The sequence below is a fragment of the Gymnodraco acuticeps genome, unplaced genomic scaffold (genome assembly GCF_902827175.1).
Source record: "Gymnodraco acuticeps unplaced genomic scaffold, fGymAcu1.1, whole genome shotgun sequence".
Taxonomy (NCBI): domain Eukaryota; kingdom Metazoa; phylum Chordata; class Actinopteri; order Perciformes; family Bathydraconidae; genus Gymnodraco; species Gymnodraco acuticeps.
Window position 1 is genome coordinate 3,513,734 of NW_022991154.1, and position 18,090 is coordinate 3,531,823.

The window sequence follows — 18,090 nt, forward strand, 5'->3', positions numbered from 1 at the left end:
ACATATGGGCCAAATTCATCTCAATTAAGACCAAAAATGGGATTGATATTGCATGTGTTTCACTCCTGAATAGCTCAGATAGAACCCTAAAGTTTTTGATTTCACAGCAATACTAGTACTCATGTTGTGGAAAATCACCTGACCTTTCTTTAGTGTTATATAACAGTACCTGTTTATTCACTACTGCTGGAGCCTCTCCACGTTACTGGCCTCGGTCCAGCTCCAGGGCATGAGCCAGGGTATTTATACGTGGCATAACACCTGTCCTTTCTTTAGGCAGCATTACCTATGCTAATAATAAACCAAGTCGGATTAATGGCTCACCTAGGGAAGAGCAGATTAGCATTTTAGGATTGTTTTAAAAACATAAAAAAATAAAGGTTGTTGCTGCTTGAAGCCCATTGTGTATTAAAGCACATACAATTAAATCCTTTTTTTTTTTTACAAAAGTACTTTTTAGTGTTGGATTCCTTACAGTGGAAGTGAGCTGACATTTACATTTAGAATATATACAGTATAGAACACTTTTGTACCGCCTTCATACAGTCAACATTACATGGGGCAGTTAACACCGATTCAATGTTTGTCCACTAGAGGGCATTGAAGCATCAATGGAAGCGGACAAATGCTCAGGCCCTACAGGTCAGCTTACCCAGAACAAAAATGAAAACAAACATTGTGTTCAGTGTTAATTCCAATGCAATGCACTTTCTTGGTAGTTATTAGGCGTGTCAGAATACATTCTTACCTCTGAGCGGAGCTTATGGGCGGTGTTGTTGGTTTTCCTTTCTTGCGGAGATGCAGGAGATTTGCTGCAGCCCGAACATCCTCACTATGGCACATCCAGGCCTGGGACTAACATGAGGCACTACAGCTGGATGAATCACTCTACTCTTATGTGGAGGATTGAAGAGAAACAACTTTTACAACCAACAGTAATTGCATCGATCACACACTCGGGTTTAGATCTGGCACACAGAGACATGGCAGGTTGTATGAGTTGTATTCCCTGATCACAGCGATTCAATTCCTGAAATGATCCACTACAAGGATGGTTATCTTAATCTGGAAGATTCAGTGACGGTTGACAAATCTCTACCACCCGTGCCCCACTGACACCAGAGACAACGTGTTCACATAATTCATCCTGCAAAAACATCTATAGTGACCGTCAGCTTTACAACAGATGTTAAATCAAATATTTGTTGACATTTGCACATATCGATAGTAATCACTAAAATCATCACATTGGAGATTTGGGTTTTTGAAGGCGATTTATTAAACGTCAAGTGGGTTTCCAAGGATCACTACTGGACTATCTATAAAGTCTTTTATATGCATTTATTTATCATGGAACTGCCCAATACCACATTATTCTCCTGTGGTTACTTACACATGGATGCACAATGAAGAGATGTCGGGCAGATGAAATGATCAAATCTCCAACAGAGTTCATGTGAAGCTTCTTTTAGGTGTTTTAAGAAAAAGCACATATCTCTCTGATTCAAAAGGAACACCAACGGTTCCCGGAGGTCCGACTGCAAGAGAGGGTCTTCAGTCCATCTCTTGTCTCCCCATGGTTGCCCCCGCTGACCCCAGGCCGCTCTGCTCCAGCTCTGCGATCAACAACATGTGTTTGAAGTCTGCAGGGTGGTGGTTAAAGTCCTCCACCAATCGGAACGTCTCCTGCTTATGCGTGCCGTAGAACAGCTGCACCTGATTGGCCAAGCACTGAGCCTGGTGGACGGTCTGTGGAGGGGAAGGAACAGACAGTTTAACATGTAGCCAATATATTATAGTAAACAACAACAAATTCCCCTTAGATCAGATGTTAAGACCTATTCAGATACATGCAGCTTAGCAACAACATATAACAGTTTAACAGGTTAAGAGACACATTGAGGTAAAACAATATAAAACCCTATCAAATAAAGTAAACATATGCACAACAAAAATAAAAAGATAGTAATAAAAACTTCAGAATTCTAATAAAGGTTCAACGATACAAATATTAAAAAGGACCAACTTAAAAGGAAATGTTGCTATTAAATAAACAATATAAGTTGAAACCCTTTCAGACCTATAAAATATATAGAACAATATAAAAGTAGTATTTTACAGTATATAGAGTGGACACCTGGACATTACAGCTGAAGTTTGGAGTGGTTTGTTTGTCTGATTATAAAATAAAAAGGCATGATTGTCAGGAAACTTAGTGGAAGGGTGTAGGAAGAACCTTTTTCATTTTGGAGCAGATCCAAATAAAAAAAGGGCAGATGCAAACATTATGTTGAACTTATGAAAACAGCTTTGGCAGATGTCGGCGCTGTTAAACTGCCCTTCTAGTTAAACAAGTTATTTTAAAATCATAAGCATAAATATACTACTAAAAGAGCCAGGACAGTATGTGGGCATGATCATGTGACCATACACAGTATAGTGTACATTATCTGTAAACAGTCATGAGAACCCTGTAAAAGCACCAGTAAGCTGCATTGATAAGGGTGTGGCCTGCAGCAGTGAGTGCATACAGGTAAACCTCAGCAGGAGGAGGACTTACTATGAACTTGGGGTCGATCTCGGCGGTCATGAGGACCACACCCTTCTCCTCCTTCAGGTCGGGGTAGTGGTAGAGGATCAGCTGACTGGGAGCATGCTCACCCATCGTCTGCACACATAAAGAAAATGTAAGCTTACAGTCTTCAGAGTGAGATGAAGAAGACAAATCCAACTTTATTTGGAATGGCAAACCATAAAGTAGCTCTGGTGTAATATGGACTTTTCCCAAACTTGTCGTAATCGATAGAGCACTGGACCTAATTTTCCCTTGTAATATATGCAACTACAGTACTTTATAGAACTCAACTAGACCTTTTAAAAATATTTGTACTTAAATAAAATATAAATACTTTCAAGAGCTGCGTTTGAACTTTTTTTTTTATCAGTTTCTGATTTCTACTGTTTTTCCTATTTGAAATATATAAACCCAAATGAACTCAATGTCTGCAGCAGCATGCGAAGAGGATTACCTGGACGTTGATGAGGGAGGTGAAGTGGAGCTCGTGTCCGGACCACTGACCCAAGAATAACTCATATCCCTCCCTCTGAGGCAGAGCGTACAGGAACTGAGGAGAGGGAGACCACAGGGAGAGAGGGGAGAGAGAAATACAAGAGGAGGAATGTGAAGCACTGCTTCACAAGTGTCAAGTATAGCAGAAGAATGTTCTGCATGTTCAGTGGAAGCAGCAGTGATCTTACCATAGGGGAAGCATTTGATCTGCTTGAAATCAAATCGTACAACTGCGTCTGCAAGTACAAAAAGACAGGATATTAGGTCATTATATCAAACTATGTGGAATGTTAAAAGAAAAACATTTAAAGAACAAAAGAAAATATCTAATTGATAAAATAAATTGGTCAAATGTATCTTAAATCATAAAAAACGAATAAATCCAAGGGAAAAATCAATAAGGGGAACACAAGTTAAACTCAAATCAACTAAGTTATTGTTAGAAGAAACCTTCCTTTCAAGCATTGAAACAAATAATTATAAAAGATGTAAACGAATGAAACGTCGGGAGACTCTGAAGCATCAGCATGTCCTCTGTGTTCTACTCACCGGGATCACAGCGCTGATTGTGTCCTTGGTGGCGTAATAATTCATCCAGAGCTGAGAGAAGAACACAAAAGATCAAACAAAGAACACGCAGTTCAAAGCGTCACAGGAAACAGAGGGACGTTCTGTGGTAAACTGGAGCGAGGCCGACTCACCTCTGAGACCTCCCCCCCCGTCATGTCCCGGATCTTCTCCAGGTCTAGGATGGAGTCCAGCGTCTGCAGAACAACGAGTTCAAATCATCATATATGAATTGTTACTGTTAATTCAAAGACAAAAAATAATCTTACATTATTCCTTTATACCCACAGCATTAACTAATTATTGTCACTGAATATTTTACCAGATCTTCATATTAACTTTGATGGTATGTTGTAAGCAGTGTTGGGACTAACGCGTTACAAGTAACGCGTTACTGTAACGCCGTTACTTTTGGCAGTAACTAGTACTCTAACGCATTACTTTTTTTATTCAGTAACTCAGTTACCGTTACTACATGGTGCGTTACTCCGTTACTGCGTTAGTTTTTTTATATAGTCAACAGCCAGGCGAACAGAGATGAGAACTGTACTTAAGTACTTGAGTAAATGTACTTTGATACTTCCTGTGTCACATGCGGAGACGCGCTGTGGGCGTGTTTGTGTTGTTTACTAACAAGACTGTCATGGCGGCGGCGGAGCTCAAGTCTAGTTTCTCCACCTGGAGATATTCTCACTATTTCACTTTTGTCGAGCACAAAGAAAAGAACGTTTCTGTTAAATGTAAGTTGTGTCCTGGCGGGTCAAAGATCCTGTCTACTGCCAAAACCAGTCTTTCAAATCTCTTAAAACATCTGCAAAAACAACATGCTGGGACGAAGCTAGTAGCTAAGACCACAGAGACTCAGCCGATGCCACTCCACCTCCACCTAAGCAACAGCGGCTGGATTTTAACCAAGGGACTGCTAGCCAGAGAAAAGTCGATAAAGCCATTGCACGGTATGTTGTAGAACACATGCAGGCTATTGCTACAGTGGAGTCACCCGCTTTCAGGGAGCTAGTTAGCATGATAGCATGTCCGGGCGGCACACGGCATATGGGACGGAAAACTTTTTCCAACTACCTGGAGAAAGAATATACACAAATGGAAAGCCAGCTAATATCGATGCAATCCAGATTGCATATAATGCATGTCAAGTTGATCAACAGATTGTATTATTCTCCAATGCAATAACAGTACTGAAATGAAGGCTATAAGGGCATTAATGGGAGCCCTTTTTTCAAGTAACGAAAACGTTACTTTTCACAGTAACGCATTACTTTTTGGTGTAAGTAACTAGTAAAGTTACTGAGTTACTTTTGACATGAAGTAACTAGTAATGGTAACTAGTTACTGGTTTTCAGTAACTAGCACAACACTGGTTGTAAGTAACAACAGGAGGAAGTACAACTATTTTCAAAGAAAATATATTTTAATTCCAGCATGTTCCCCACCTTGCTCTTTGTGAAACCTCCTGACTCTCCTTCGCCAGCAGCAATCTTGTCCCTTTTCTCCAACTGCAACAGACAGAACATAAATGAAACCAAACACACACATTCTATAATTCCTCTCCCTTATGTAAGAGGGTGCACAGGAGTTACGTTTTGTCCAATTTATGAAGACATTTCAACGCACGCCATTACAAATTCACCAGATTATGCAGAGAAAAATAATGTGTTTATATTTCTGAATTCAATTGTAATGCTATTTCAAACCGTCCAGTATATTTTCATGAGGTTTATACCTCCTGCTCCATGAGCTTGATGAACTCTGTCTGCTTTGAGTGTCCCAGCACTTCCTTCTTGGCATCATGACGCGTCTCCACTCTGGCTTTGTACTCCTGAGGTTTGGTGCTGAAAACAAGACCGACATTAAATCAGTTAAAAATAAAAAGTTTCAAAAGGAATACATTTACTTTATGAAACGCAGAAATAATGTACAGCTCTGTCAACCGACTCCACAGTCCCATTACATACCTCATCTAACTCAGAGGTTCCAGCTCAATAAGGATTAATAGTTTGGCCTGTTTTGATTTATTAATTACAAGTTGTGTTTGCTGTTGATGTTTTCATTTTAGTAAAAATGTGAAATGCCCAAATGTTATTGTTACATATTAATGCACTGGTGAACATGGAAGTTATTGGCTGTTTAAATCCATTGACATTTATTTTTTAAAACCATGGTACTGTAATTCTAGTCAAAAGGGACAAACCACAAGGGTAGAAAAAGCGAATGTGATCACTTGATTTTTGTTTGATATTAATAAATCACCTTCAAAAACCTAATACATTTTTTATTTGTATTACATTTACTACAAGTTACACATCCATTCTCCAATACTCCTATTCATATACATAGTCTAGTAATATGTTCGGCATACAATTGACGTTCCAAGAAAGGTTTGTTTATTTCAATTCCTTATATTTTACCTATGATTTTACCCTAAGATTGCTAACCAGCCCATTTGTCCTCTCAACATCACCGTAGACTTCTGGTCAAACACAAACACACTGCCGGTTTAACTTTGCCCCGAATACATAATTAGTCTATCATACTTTCTATTAAGTCTTTAACATTGGTTTATATTGCATTTAAACTCGTAGAGTATCCAACAACTTGTAAAATGACAGTTTTCTAGCGGTGACATGGTGCTGTGCTGCCGCTAGCCGCTGACCTGCGAAGCTTCTGGATCTTGTCCTGGTACTTGTCGAAGAACGGGTTCTCCTCCAGCTGCGGCTCCTTCCGGACCGAGAAGGCCCGGTACTGCAGCGGGACCAGCCCGGGGATCAGCGGCCTGATGCCGGGGACCCTGACCGCTAAAATCCCCCGGTACAAACATGTCATTTGTACCAAGGCCGCCGCCATCTTTACATCTCTCTCTTGCAACATCTAAAGTGCTCCGGCGGGGAGCTGCTTTCCGCTCAGCGATTTATTATTTATTAATAATTATTATTTATTATTATTTATTTTTACGTTGTGTTGGGAGCATACTGTCCTGTCACGCCACGTTTTAATGATTTATTTATTTTTGGAGAAAAAAACATAGTACCATCAAATTAAGAGCATTGCTTGGATAAGATAGGATGCCTAATTGATGTGTTAAAGATATTCAACACACTGTAATGTATATTACAGTACCACGTTAGAAATCAGTGAGCTCTTTAGAACAACCTATTCTTTCACAAATGTGTGTAAAGGCAGACTGCATGGCTAAGTGCTTGATTTTATACACCTGTGGCAATGGGACTGAATGAAACTGAATTCAATGATTCAGAGGGGTGTCCCAATACTTTTGTCTATATGGTGTATAGCATTTGTTCATATATCACAATGGAGCATAAAGAAACCCAGAAAAAGCAAGTCTGAAAACTGAAATTCTCTATTACTCAAAATATTACCTTTAATTCCATATACCAAAGAAAGAAAAACAGCTTTAATCACAGCATTATGGTATTCAACCTGCTCTCCTCAAGTTAAAAAACATGAGGAGTCGCTGCCGACGGTGCCGACTCTGGCGAACAGTTGAGATAGACCAAGGGTAGGGTCTGCAGGATCCATTTCAAATGCTGGGGTTGTCCCATATCCAGTTTGTGCTGTCTCATTCAGTAGCCTCTTGGTATCCAGGGCGATGTGCTCCATGATGGCTACTCTGACAGTGCCTATGGAGGCTTTTGGTGTCTTGAGGTGCCTGGCTTTGGATGCGAGCTAGTACAGGTGCTGCAGTTAGAGAGCAAAATTCTGTTCCAGAAGCTTTGGGTCTGTAGCCGAGCCACTGTGCGCTCCTGTCCAAAATGTCAACCTATTTGCAGGTATTTGTTTCATGATATCTGGGTGGTAGACGTGAGGCAGCACAACTTGTGAATTAAACTGTGTGCTGTCTAAGCAGTAGAACTACAGTTTGCCAAAAAAGAACGTATCCACTGGCTCAAATGTGTCTTATTTGCTGGACTGCATGGGGAGACTGTTACCCATGGTGAGTGCACTGCGCGCTGCTGGCCTCTATCCATGTCCTGATAGGGCCAATATCTGGATCAGTCTCCTTAGCTTTCCGCAGTTCCTATGGACTCTAGCCACAGAATAGGTCAGTAGTGTTGTTGGTCATAGTCAGGTAGATTTTTCCATAATTTACAGTCTATTTCAGCAGGTGAAGCTTCACCTACCCCCATTGGCCTCGCTGCTGTGGTGGAAGCTGAGGATCTCTCTACCCCCACTGGTCTCAGCGTCACCTGGTTAATGTCAGAGTCCAATTGGAACTGCACAGCATGATGAATAAAGCATGGCATGGCATCTTACATGAACAAGTCTGGCGAAAGGGTCTCCGTCTCCTCGAGAGGTTTTCTCCGTTGCCGTGTAACCGGCCGGTATGATTGACAAACTCAAAGTCTCTCCACCCACCTGGCAGGCTGTCCCTCAGGTTCTTTCATCTGCGAGCCAGCGAAGGCTGCTGTGGTCAGTGCGCACTGTGAAGGGCTGACCCTCGAGATACTGCCGAAAGTGTGATGTAAACTCCACCATGGCCAGCAGGTCACCATTGTGTAGTGCAGTTATTCATTACAGTTTTGGTCAGTTTACGACTCCCAGATGCCAGCATGCACTCCCTGCCTTGCTGAACTTAAGAGGGGACTGAAGCCGTTTCCCACATCACTCACGATGGTGTCAAGTGTCATGTTGCATTGGTAAAGTGGATAACCCAAGACTGGGGCTGTGGTCAGCAAACATTTGTATTTGCTGAACACTGCCTGACATTCCTCACTTCAGTGAAAATGGGCATATTTTTTGTCAGGGCATGGAGGGGATCAGCCACAGAAGCAAAGTATTTAACAAACCACATGAAGTATGATGCAGGACCGGACTTCTTCCAGCATGCTGAACCATTTAGCAGTGGAGAGGATCTTGACCCAACCCTTGGTCCGGCAGTGGCTCAGTCAGTAGGGGCTTGGACTGGGAGCTGTAGGGTTGCCGGTTCAAGTCCCCGAACAGACTTAAAGTATGGAGTGTGGACTGCTACGTGGAGAGGTCCCAGTTCACCTCCTGCCCTGCTGTGGTGCCCTTGAGCAAGGCACCAGACAACCCACTCCCACTGCTCTTAGTACTAGACTCCTGGTACTAGGATGGGTAAAATGCAGGGAACAAATTTCACTGTGTGTGCTGTGGGCACAGCCCCACCTAGTGTCAGCAGAAAGTATTAAAATAATGCAAAAAATATATTTTAAGATCATGTTTAATCATCTGATTCGTCTGTACATTGCTGTTTTAGTATGTGTTCTTCTAATTAGTGTATACAGTGTGTGCCTATTGAGCTGTTTAGAGCCATGTGGGACAAAACCCGATCCTGCCCCTCCCTCTCACTGTCTAAGTGAACGGTGACTGTAAAAACTACACTGCGCATGCTCAGAGTATTTTCCTATGTAATGTGTGTGGCAAAAAATAATGACCATAGGGGCATAGAGCTGCCATCCCCACCATACATCATCTCACATCATTCAGAGCTGATTGGCTGTAAGTATGTGTGCCGCGAAAAGTGTGGTGTGTGAAGAGGAGAGAGACGCGTCCTAAAACCAGGAAGTAAGCTGTGCATGGCTTCCCTCCACAAAAAAGCAATGAGATTTCTCCATAGGATTTTAGAAAATAGCTCAAAATAAGATCTGTGGGAAGCGTAGCTGTTAGATAAATGTACGTTTTGTTCAGCCGGATAATATCCACATGTCTACCCTACTTTTATCATTTTTTAATCATAAATCCAGGGACTTTTACAAAAAAGTAATAGAGATTTTTGTCCAGAAGGATAGGCAAATGGACTTCATCTTCAAGTCAAGCCATTTTATTAAAAATGGGATCTTACTAAGAGAGAACAATTCAATATTTAAATGATAAAATTACATTTTTTGGGTATCCTTCTGTTGAACTGTCTGTTTAAAATTAATTGAAGCATCAGACTAAAAAAGCTTTTGAAAATAATATTATATTTTGATTTAGGTCAAAATATAATATTTGTAAACCTGAAGAGTCAGTGCCAGTGCCTCACCAGCACCTCACCACTTTTGTACATATAGAAACGCCACTGGGAACGTTAACGGGATTGAAGATGCGTAGGGGCACAGTCTTAGAGCATTGAGTTTCCACAAGGTATTGGGCACCCAGCAGTTTCAGTTTTTCAACGAAACCCTGGGTGGGGCTAAGCATTACTTCCCCTTTCATTTGTTCTTTTAAACTAGTGAGGCCTGGTACTATGTACTCCGGCCCTGGCTGCACTAAAACCGGTTGGGTTACTCTCACTTCTCGTGATAGTGGCTTGCTTTGTGACTGGAAAAATAGTACCTCTTTGCCAGACTGCCCCATGCGATAAGAACCGTACTCTGGGTTTGCTTTGGAATGGACCAGTTAGATGGCCTAGCAGGGCCTCCTCTGAAGCTAGGTCTGCAACCAGGAAATGTATGATCACTTGGTGATGTTTATCTGGACAGGGATGTTAGCTTCAACGATCACAGGTTTGTGTCCAGCCCAATACCAACCACAAATGTCACAACTGATGGCTGGAAAGGAGGCAGGACCTCTGGGAGAAAAGCTTGTAGTGACACGGAGACAATACATTTATCTGTGCACCACTTTCAAAAACAGCACACACTTCCACAACATTTGGCAGTAGGATGCACATTTCCCGATAAGGAGTTTTAGGGTGAAGCACAGTTGGGTCAGTCATTTCAGGAGAGGCTGACAAAACTTAGCTAGCTGTTTACACCAAAACAGTTGAAAATAGTGCCCAACATCATGGTGAGCAAAGAGAAAATCTAATCTCCAGAAGCAAAATGCTAACATTATGCTATAAACGAACTACAGCAGAGTACAGCAGAGTCGCACGACTTCAACGTCACGCCAACTTAAGATTCAAAAATAAAGATTCAAAACTGTACAAGTTGAAGCGTTTGTTTGAACAGTTTGCAGGAGGCAGGTACTTGCTTTCAAGCAGAACAGGGGCAAACAAACTTAGCGAGAGTGTTTACGTGTTCGGTGTAATGACGTACAACGTCCTCGACAACTTCTGTAGTCCTATTCAGCCACTTGTTGACAACCATCGTTTTTCAGACACGTAAACTCTTCACAAATCACAAGTGGGGTCACTGCTGATGTATTTAATGTCGTAGAACAAAACGTGATCCGTCTCTTAAATTTGTGTCGACCACAGACCTTCCAGCTATTTTCCAAAATCCTATGGAGAAATCCCATTGACTCTGAGACAAGGGAACCCGTAGTGGTAAAACGATGACTCACTTCCGGGTTTTAGGACTCGTCACTGCACCACTCTATACAACAGTACTCAATTTTGGCTTCAAGAGGGAGTTTCATGTTAACTTACCTTCCTCAAACTGTAAAGTGGGAGCATTCGCTGGTACTAAGTTTTGTTTTAAAATCTCCCTCAATGTTTCTCAACAGGGAAAAAAAATAAACAGGATAATGTACCAAAAACAGGGTTTAGTTTGATAAAAAAAAAACATTTCAAATTAAAAACAGATTTGTATTAAACGTTGTAAATACAACATTTAATAAAAATCTGTTTTTAATTTGAAATGTTTTTTTTATCGCTATTAATTCTAGAATACCCATCAGACTCGTTCTCAACTATCATATGCCCGGAAATAGAAGATTTAAAGTTTTGATTTGTGATAATATTAACTAACTACATTATAAGTGAGGGGTTAATTTCGGACACAAAGCAGCTTTTCATTTCTCATCAAATGTATGCTTTACTATTATTAAACGATATAATATTATTTTTCCCAATTTATGATATTCTCCAATCTCAAGCTGATACCCCTTACATTGCCTAAAATTGCATATGTTGAAGACAAATCCATGTGTTGTAAGAAAGAGCGGCTAAACTAGTGTGAACTACTTAAACTGTAGTAGAAAATGCTTTCACTCTGGGTGTGTGGTGATAAAAACCTTTATAATAACAATATATTGCCTTTTGCCAAAGGCCAAAAAGGTGTTTGGATTATGCACAATGCTGGTTTAATGCCACTGCATGGAACTAACCTCAAACTATCTTTAATACATTTACTCTGCTGGCTGAGATACTGAAACAAGTATTTGTCTGCTGTGTAAAGTTTTACTCTGTACATGAAGATAGAACAAAGGGTTTTGTGAGCAGCCAGCAACAGATTACATTTGCATGACTCAAACAACATCATTCAAACATTTGGTATCCCAGTTTACAAATGGATATTTCAAAGTAGGAAGAATAATCTGAATACAGCCAACACACTTTGAAATGCTCAAATAGATAAAACCACACCTCAAGTTTAGTAAAAAAAAACAGTCTTAAATGTTTAGGCCGTTGCACAAGGAAAGGAGAGTTACAGATTCTTGATTCTATACTATCCCGTATTAATCTCTCATGCATGTCAGAAAAACTGTGAAAAAATTGTCCAGTTCAACTGATTTTCCTGTACCAGTTTATTTTACATAAGCAGTTTAGCCCAGTTTTTTCTAAACTGGGCTAAACTATATAAATATAAAATTATAAAGCTGTTTAGTATTTCTTTAAAATGTCAACGTCATGAAAACAAACATTTATATTCCCTCTTTGCTTTTGCCCCATGTATCAGGTCACTGTTTATGAAACCCAAATCAGACAGTTTGTCAATTCCCACTGATTCTGAGAAATATATAATCAGCCTGCAAACAATTTGCATGAATTCACTAAAATGTTTCAACCTTCTGTTTCCTTTTGCAGGCTTTGAGTACTACGAGGCAAGCGCCAAAGAGAACATCAATGTGCAGCAGGTCTTCGAGCGCCTGGTGGACATCATCTGTGTAAAGATGTCAGAGCGCGTGGACGTAGAGGTGCCGGCCGCTCCTGGCACCAAGACTACCAGACTGACTGACAAGCCCGCCCAGCTACCTCAGAAGTGCTGCTGATTGTCCATCCGTTCATCCATACATCCCTCTGCTGTTGCCTTGTTTGCTTCCCCCCATAAGCTTTTGAAAAAAGAAAAACACTACTTAAATATTATAGCATTCCTCAACTCATTCTCCCTGCTTCAATACATGTTTGTGAGCAATCAATAATCACTATGACTCCTGGGATTTATATTGTAGTATTTATATTTCAATTGTTTAATCCTGTTCTTGTCCCCAAGGTTGATCAATTTTTGCAGGAGAAGGAGTGAGTGTAGCAGTGTGTTCCCAACCAAATTAAATGTGGCATTAGAACAATTTTAGAGCCAAGCTAGGTAACAGAAGATTTTGTGCAAATAGGAGAGTAAAAGCCTGCTCAGAAGATAAAGAGTAAAAGTGTATGTTACATTTTTAGATTTAATTTGAGGGCCATGAAACGATTTCTCCACTATGGAATGGGTTGTAGTCTGACAGAGGAGGATGCAATTAGGGAGATAATGTGACAAAACGACCACAATTCCATTGAGGTAATGAGTAGACTCATTTGAAAATATAATTAAATTACCTCCAATTATCTGACATTGGTAAGTTCCAGTTGAAAGCACCAGTAATTCTGTTTTTGTAAAATGTTTAGACATACACCTGTCTAGCGCACACACTGCCTCATAATTGGTTGAGTGAAGTGCTTCATTTTAGATGCATCAAAAAAGTGCACTGGTGAGCAGGGCTGAAAGCAGGGTCCAAAGGTAAGCACAGCACTGCCTCTCCTCTCAAAGTGTAGCACAACAAGAAACTCACCACCAAAACTGCTCATGTTCACAAGTTTACAGGTCATAGTCGTTCATCTAGGTGTCACCATCCAAACATTATATAAGATAAGATAAGAAAAGAAGGGCCTTTATTAATCCCCGTGGGGAAATTCAGTTGTTTAGCAACAGGGTAAGATTGAAAAACAGGACAGCAGATTCACAAAGATTAATACAAGTAAGGATAAAATCAAAGATACAAATTGAAAATGGTAAATAACTATAAAATAAGAAATGAATTAAATTGAACATATATACATATTTTGTCATGTGTATATTATTTACATGTGTGTGTGAAAACAATGTGTATTTTATGTGAGGCTGCTTTAAAGATAGCTACTAATAGTGAGTCCACACAAATACAATATGCCCATAGCCTAACCAACTGTTTCTGGTCTTACTTTGCGCTGTTTTTGGCTTGAAAGACAATTTAGGGCTACACCACCAATGCATATTTCCAGGTCGGCCTACAGCCCAAATCAATAGAGGACTCGGTCAAATCCAAGACAAGTCTAATGGTGCCCTGTGGGGTTTTTAAAAGCAAAAAGTAAAACATGTCTATCAATGTTTATCAACGCCTTTGTGACCTCGAGACTCGATTATTGCAACGCTCTATACGTGGGTATGGACCAGGCCTCAATTAAACGCCTGCAGCTAGTGCAGAACGCAGCGGCACGTCTCCTCACTGGCCACAAAAAGCGTGACCACATCACCCCAATTCTGGCCTCACTACACTGGCTTCCAATTCTGTTCCGAATTGATTTTAAAATCCTTTTATTTGTTTTTAAAGCACTAAATGGGCTGGCCTATATAGCTGAACTCCTCCAGCGCTACACCCCAGCCAGAGCGTTAAGGTCTGCTGACCAGCTGCTACTGGTAGTGCCTAAAACCAGGCTAAAAACCAGAGGGCACCGAGCCTTCGCGGCGGCTGGCCCTAGGCTCTGGAACACTCTGCCCCTCCATGTGAGGTCGGCCCAGACCCTAGGGTTTTTTAAATCTAAACTAAAAACTCACTTCTTCACCCTGGCCTTCTAATCAGAGTAGAGCACGACTCATGACACTTCCCTGTGTTTGATTTTTATTTTTGATGTTGTAATTTATTGTCTTCTGTTTACATCGGTAGGAATGTGTTATTTATTATCTGCATGTGCAGCACTTTGGCTCGACCGAAAATCGTTTTTAAATGTGCTATAGAAATCAAATTTGATTTGATTTGATTTGATGTCTATAAATTATGCCTTGACCAAATCTTCAGGAAGCCCAGACATTTTTTTCTCAAGGAGCTTCAAAATCTGCACATTATAAGACACAAACTACTTTCAGATCCTAATTACAGATAAGACCATCTCCCTAGAAACCCTTGTTAATAGTACATCAAAAGGTGTACCTCAAGGCTCTGTGCTTGGACCCCTCCTCTTCACCATTTACATGCTCCCATTTGGTCAAATCATCCGCCACCATGGTCTCAGCTTTCATTCATACGCTGATGACACACAGCTCTATCTCTGCAACAAACCGTCCACTCAGCTCCCCCCTAAATCCCTTGTCAACTGCCTATAGGACATAAAAAACTGGATGTCAGCAAACCTGCTCAAACTAAACAGTAATAAAACAGAGCTCATGATTGTGGCTCCCAAGGCGCAGCTCTGGAAGGTTGGAGACCTGCTCCTGACGGCTGCTCCATCTCTCCGTCCACTGAAGTCCGCAACCTGGGAGTCATCCTGGACACCACCCTCTCCTTCCAGGCGCACATCAAATCCGTCACCAAATCGGCTTTCTACCACCTCAAAAACATTTCCAGACTTCACTCTCTGACTCTGTGGCAGAAACGCTAATACACGCTTTCATCACCTCCCGCCTCGACTATTGCAATGGAATCCTGTCCGGGGTTCCCAGCAAAGCCCTGGAGAGGCTCCAATATGTCTAGAACTCTGCCGCCAGGCTTCTCACCCGCACCAAGCCCTGGCAACACATCACCTCCTCCATCTTCACTGGCTGCCGGTCAAGTCCCGGATTCAGTACAAAACACTCCTCCTCACTTACAAGTCTCTCCATTCACCCGTTGGTGACAGGGCTTTCAGTGTTGCGGCCCCCACCATCTGGAATGTACTTCCTGCTGAGATCCGCAATGCTGCTTCCCTGGCCATCTTCAAGTCATCATTAAAAACCCACCGGTTCACCATGGCCTTTGAGCCCTAACCCATCACCTGGTGGCTTCCACTCCTACTGCTATTTATTTAATTTTTTACTTTATGATTTGCCCAGATGAGGTTGGGCACTGCAGCCAATGCGTCATGATGGCTTAAAGCTTTTGCTCAGGCCGACACACTCCAGCACCATACTGAGTGTTTTATACACATGTGAGCAGGGCAGATGAATGAAGAGTACATGTTATTTTTCCCCCCATTAGCACATCGACGGAATTTTTGTGTGTGAGAGAGCGGTGTGTATGTGATATTAGAGCCTACATCGTGGTGCATATGTTGATCATGGTAGTTATTGAGTGTTCATTTGTAAGGGTTTTTTGTGTTTGTGTACAGTATCTTTGACGGAAGTGTGACATTTTGAACATGTCATGTCAGCTGAGATACAGTACGTGTTTGTTCACAATGAATTCCATGATAAAAGGGAAGACAAGAAGACAAATATTTGCGCATTTATTATTAAATATTGAAGATTGGAAAAAAACAATAGCCTGCCAAATTGTTATATAGCTGGCAGGTTTTGTGTGTAACTCCTTCCCATGTGTCTTCATATTTATATGAAAAAAATAAAATAATAATATTCACATTGTCTTCATATGATTCTTTTTTTAAGTGAATTTGTAAATGGTAGATTTAGAAATTATAATGGTGTTGAGTATGAATTAATTTATTATGCTGTGTATACCATGGACAAAATAGATAGAAGGTTAATGTAAACTTATTGTCTAACAATTCCCTCCTGTACAGGGGAGAAGCACAAAGTGATTGTACAAAAATATTGTGAATGTTTGTATATTATAGATGCAATTTAGTAAAATTAAAATAACAATCTTAATAATAGCATTTTAATGTAATTATTTTTCCTGAGTGTCTGTGTTTTTTTTCAAAATAGTTTCAATACTCTCTTCTATCTCTACTTGCATACTGTAACCACCAGTACTTGGTGGCGAATGTAACAAATACATTCCTTGACATTACACAACATTAAAACCATATACAGACAGATACAAATAAAAATAAAATTATGAAAAATATATATGAAAATAAACAAAAATAAACAAAACATATATAAAAGGTTTTACATTTTCTTTGAAAAGATGGAAGTATGAAACTTTTATAAGAAAAAAGTAAATGAACTGTGAGTTTTTTAGAATGAAGAAAATAGAAGGAAATAAAATAGACATAAATATATTATCAGACGTAAGGAGTACAAATGTGCAATAAAAGATCAAATATCATGTTTGAACGTTTGAACATATACACAATAATAACATATTATATAAACAATAGCAGTGAATCAATCATCAATGCTTGCTATCTGAACCTATTATAATATATTAGGATATTTTCAGTTTATTAATGTTGTATTCATTATAAACTATATCCATCACGACTCAGTGTTTTTCAGTCAAACTCAATCGCTCGTCATAGATTCCACCAATCAGACAGCCCGTTTGTTTGTGATTGATTTGCTTTCAGCGAATCACAGGCTTTGTTTTGACTAACCGCTGTCTAACCAAAGCTAGGCGGCTGTACTGAAACTGTTACGTCCATAAACATTAGCTGGCAGAAACAAAGGTGAGAGCCTCCTTATGTCAAAGTATATCAAACGAAAACTGTTATGTCATGATTAGAGTTTAGACGAAGCTAGCGGGCTTGTTAATGGCTACACAACACGACTCGTAATGTAGCCACTGTGGCTAAACTAGCTGTTTAACAATCTATGCTAAAATGGTTATTCTCAATAACAGGATTACCCAAAACCATTATCAGCTAACGCTAACGAAGCCGGTAGCCGTTAAGCCAAAGCCAATGTAGCCTACTATTCGACTTAGTGGTTTAAGCAAGTCACTCTGCCTTACTGAATCAGCGGTGATGGTATGAGGATGTTTTTAAGTTAGCTCAAACAGTTAGCTTGCTAGCTTCCCAGCAGTTCCTGTTGCGATATATCATGTCCCTTATAATAGCAACACATATTACCGTGAGGCTCAGTCCACAACAGCTCCGTACCATCACTTCCCATGTTTCTGACATTTTCTTTCTGACATTTTTTATCGACGAATCGTACATGTTAAATGTTTTGACTCCAATAGTTTTTATAACAGGAGAAGATACATCTGATCCTGTTACTACATTGTTAAAGGTTAATCTTTGAAAGTCAGTTCTTCTCGTAATATTATTCTCTACTTATAAATGGGCACGAATAGATATTCTTCATGTTAAAATAAATATGTGTACACCGGAGCATCACACCCATGTCATGTGTCTGTTGAATATGTAATTATTAACCTAATCGGATTTAGGAATCTGCCAGAGGGACTTCTTAGCGCCAAGCAAATTATTATTTAATAACTGATTTATTGAAAGGTTATGTTACAAAAGTAATCCCATGATTGTATGCACATTAAAAGAGTTTCTATTCAATGTAATAATTGTTCCTCTCCGCCCTGGCTTTGAAAAGACTGTTTAAGTGAATCCTATTAAATTGATTTAGAACGTTATCCACATTCATTGATATGTACAAATATGCGTTCTTAATAATACATTT

General features: G+C 40.1%; 1 protein-coding gene across 1 annotated transcript; it reads right to left on the reverse strand.

Moving 5' to 3' along the window:
• Positions 1 to 1,255: 1,255 nt before the first annotated feature.
• atpaf1 (ATP synthase mitochondrial F1 complex assembly factor 1) lies at positions 1,256 to 6,544 on the reverse strand. The gene is made up of 9 exons (XM_034237319.1): positions 6,309 to 6,544; positions 5,379 to 5,487; positions 5,089 to 5,151; positions 3,772 to 3,834; positions 3,620 to 3,670; positions 3,259 to 3,306; positions 3,030 to 3,125; positions 2,561 to 2,668; positions 1,256 to 1,749 (listed from the first exon to the last, which is right to left on the reverse strand). Exons 1-9 carry the CDS (start codon positions 6,521 to 6,523, stop codon positions 1,555 to 1,557), a joined length of 948 nt encoding a protein of 315 aa, XP_034093210.1. The 5' UTR covers positions 6,524 to 6,544; the 3' UTR covers positions 1,256 to 1,554.
• Between the last annotated feature and the right edge of the window lie 11,546 nt (positions 6,545 to 18,090).

Bases quoted from the DNA above. Each gene is read 5' to 3' on its own strand.
- atpaf1 (XM_034237319.1), bottom strand. From the start codon at position 6,523: ATGTTGCAAGAGAGAGATGTAAAGATGGCGGCGGCCTTGGTACAAATG. The intron at 3,835-5,088 runs GTGGGGAACATG...GTTGTTCTGCAG, and splicing joins GAGGTTTCACAAAGAGCAAG to ACGCTGGACTCCATCCTAGA. The intron at 3,126-3,258 runs GTAAGATCACTG...CCCTCTCCTCAG, and splicing joins GATCAAATGCTTCCCCTATG to TTCCTGTACGCTCTGCCTCA.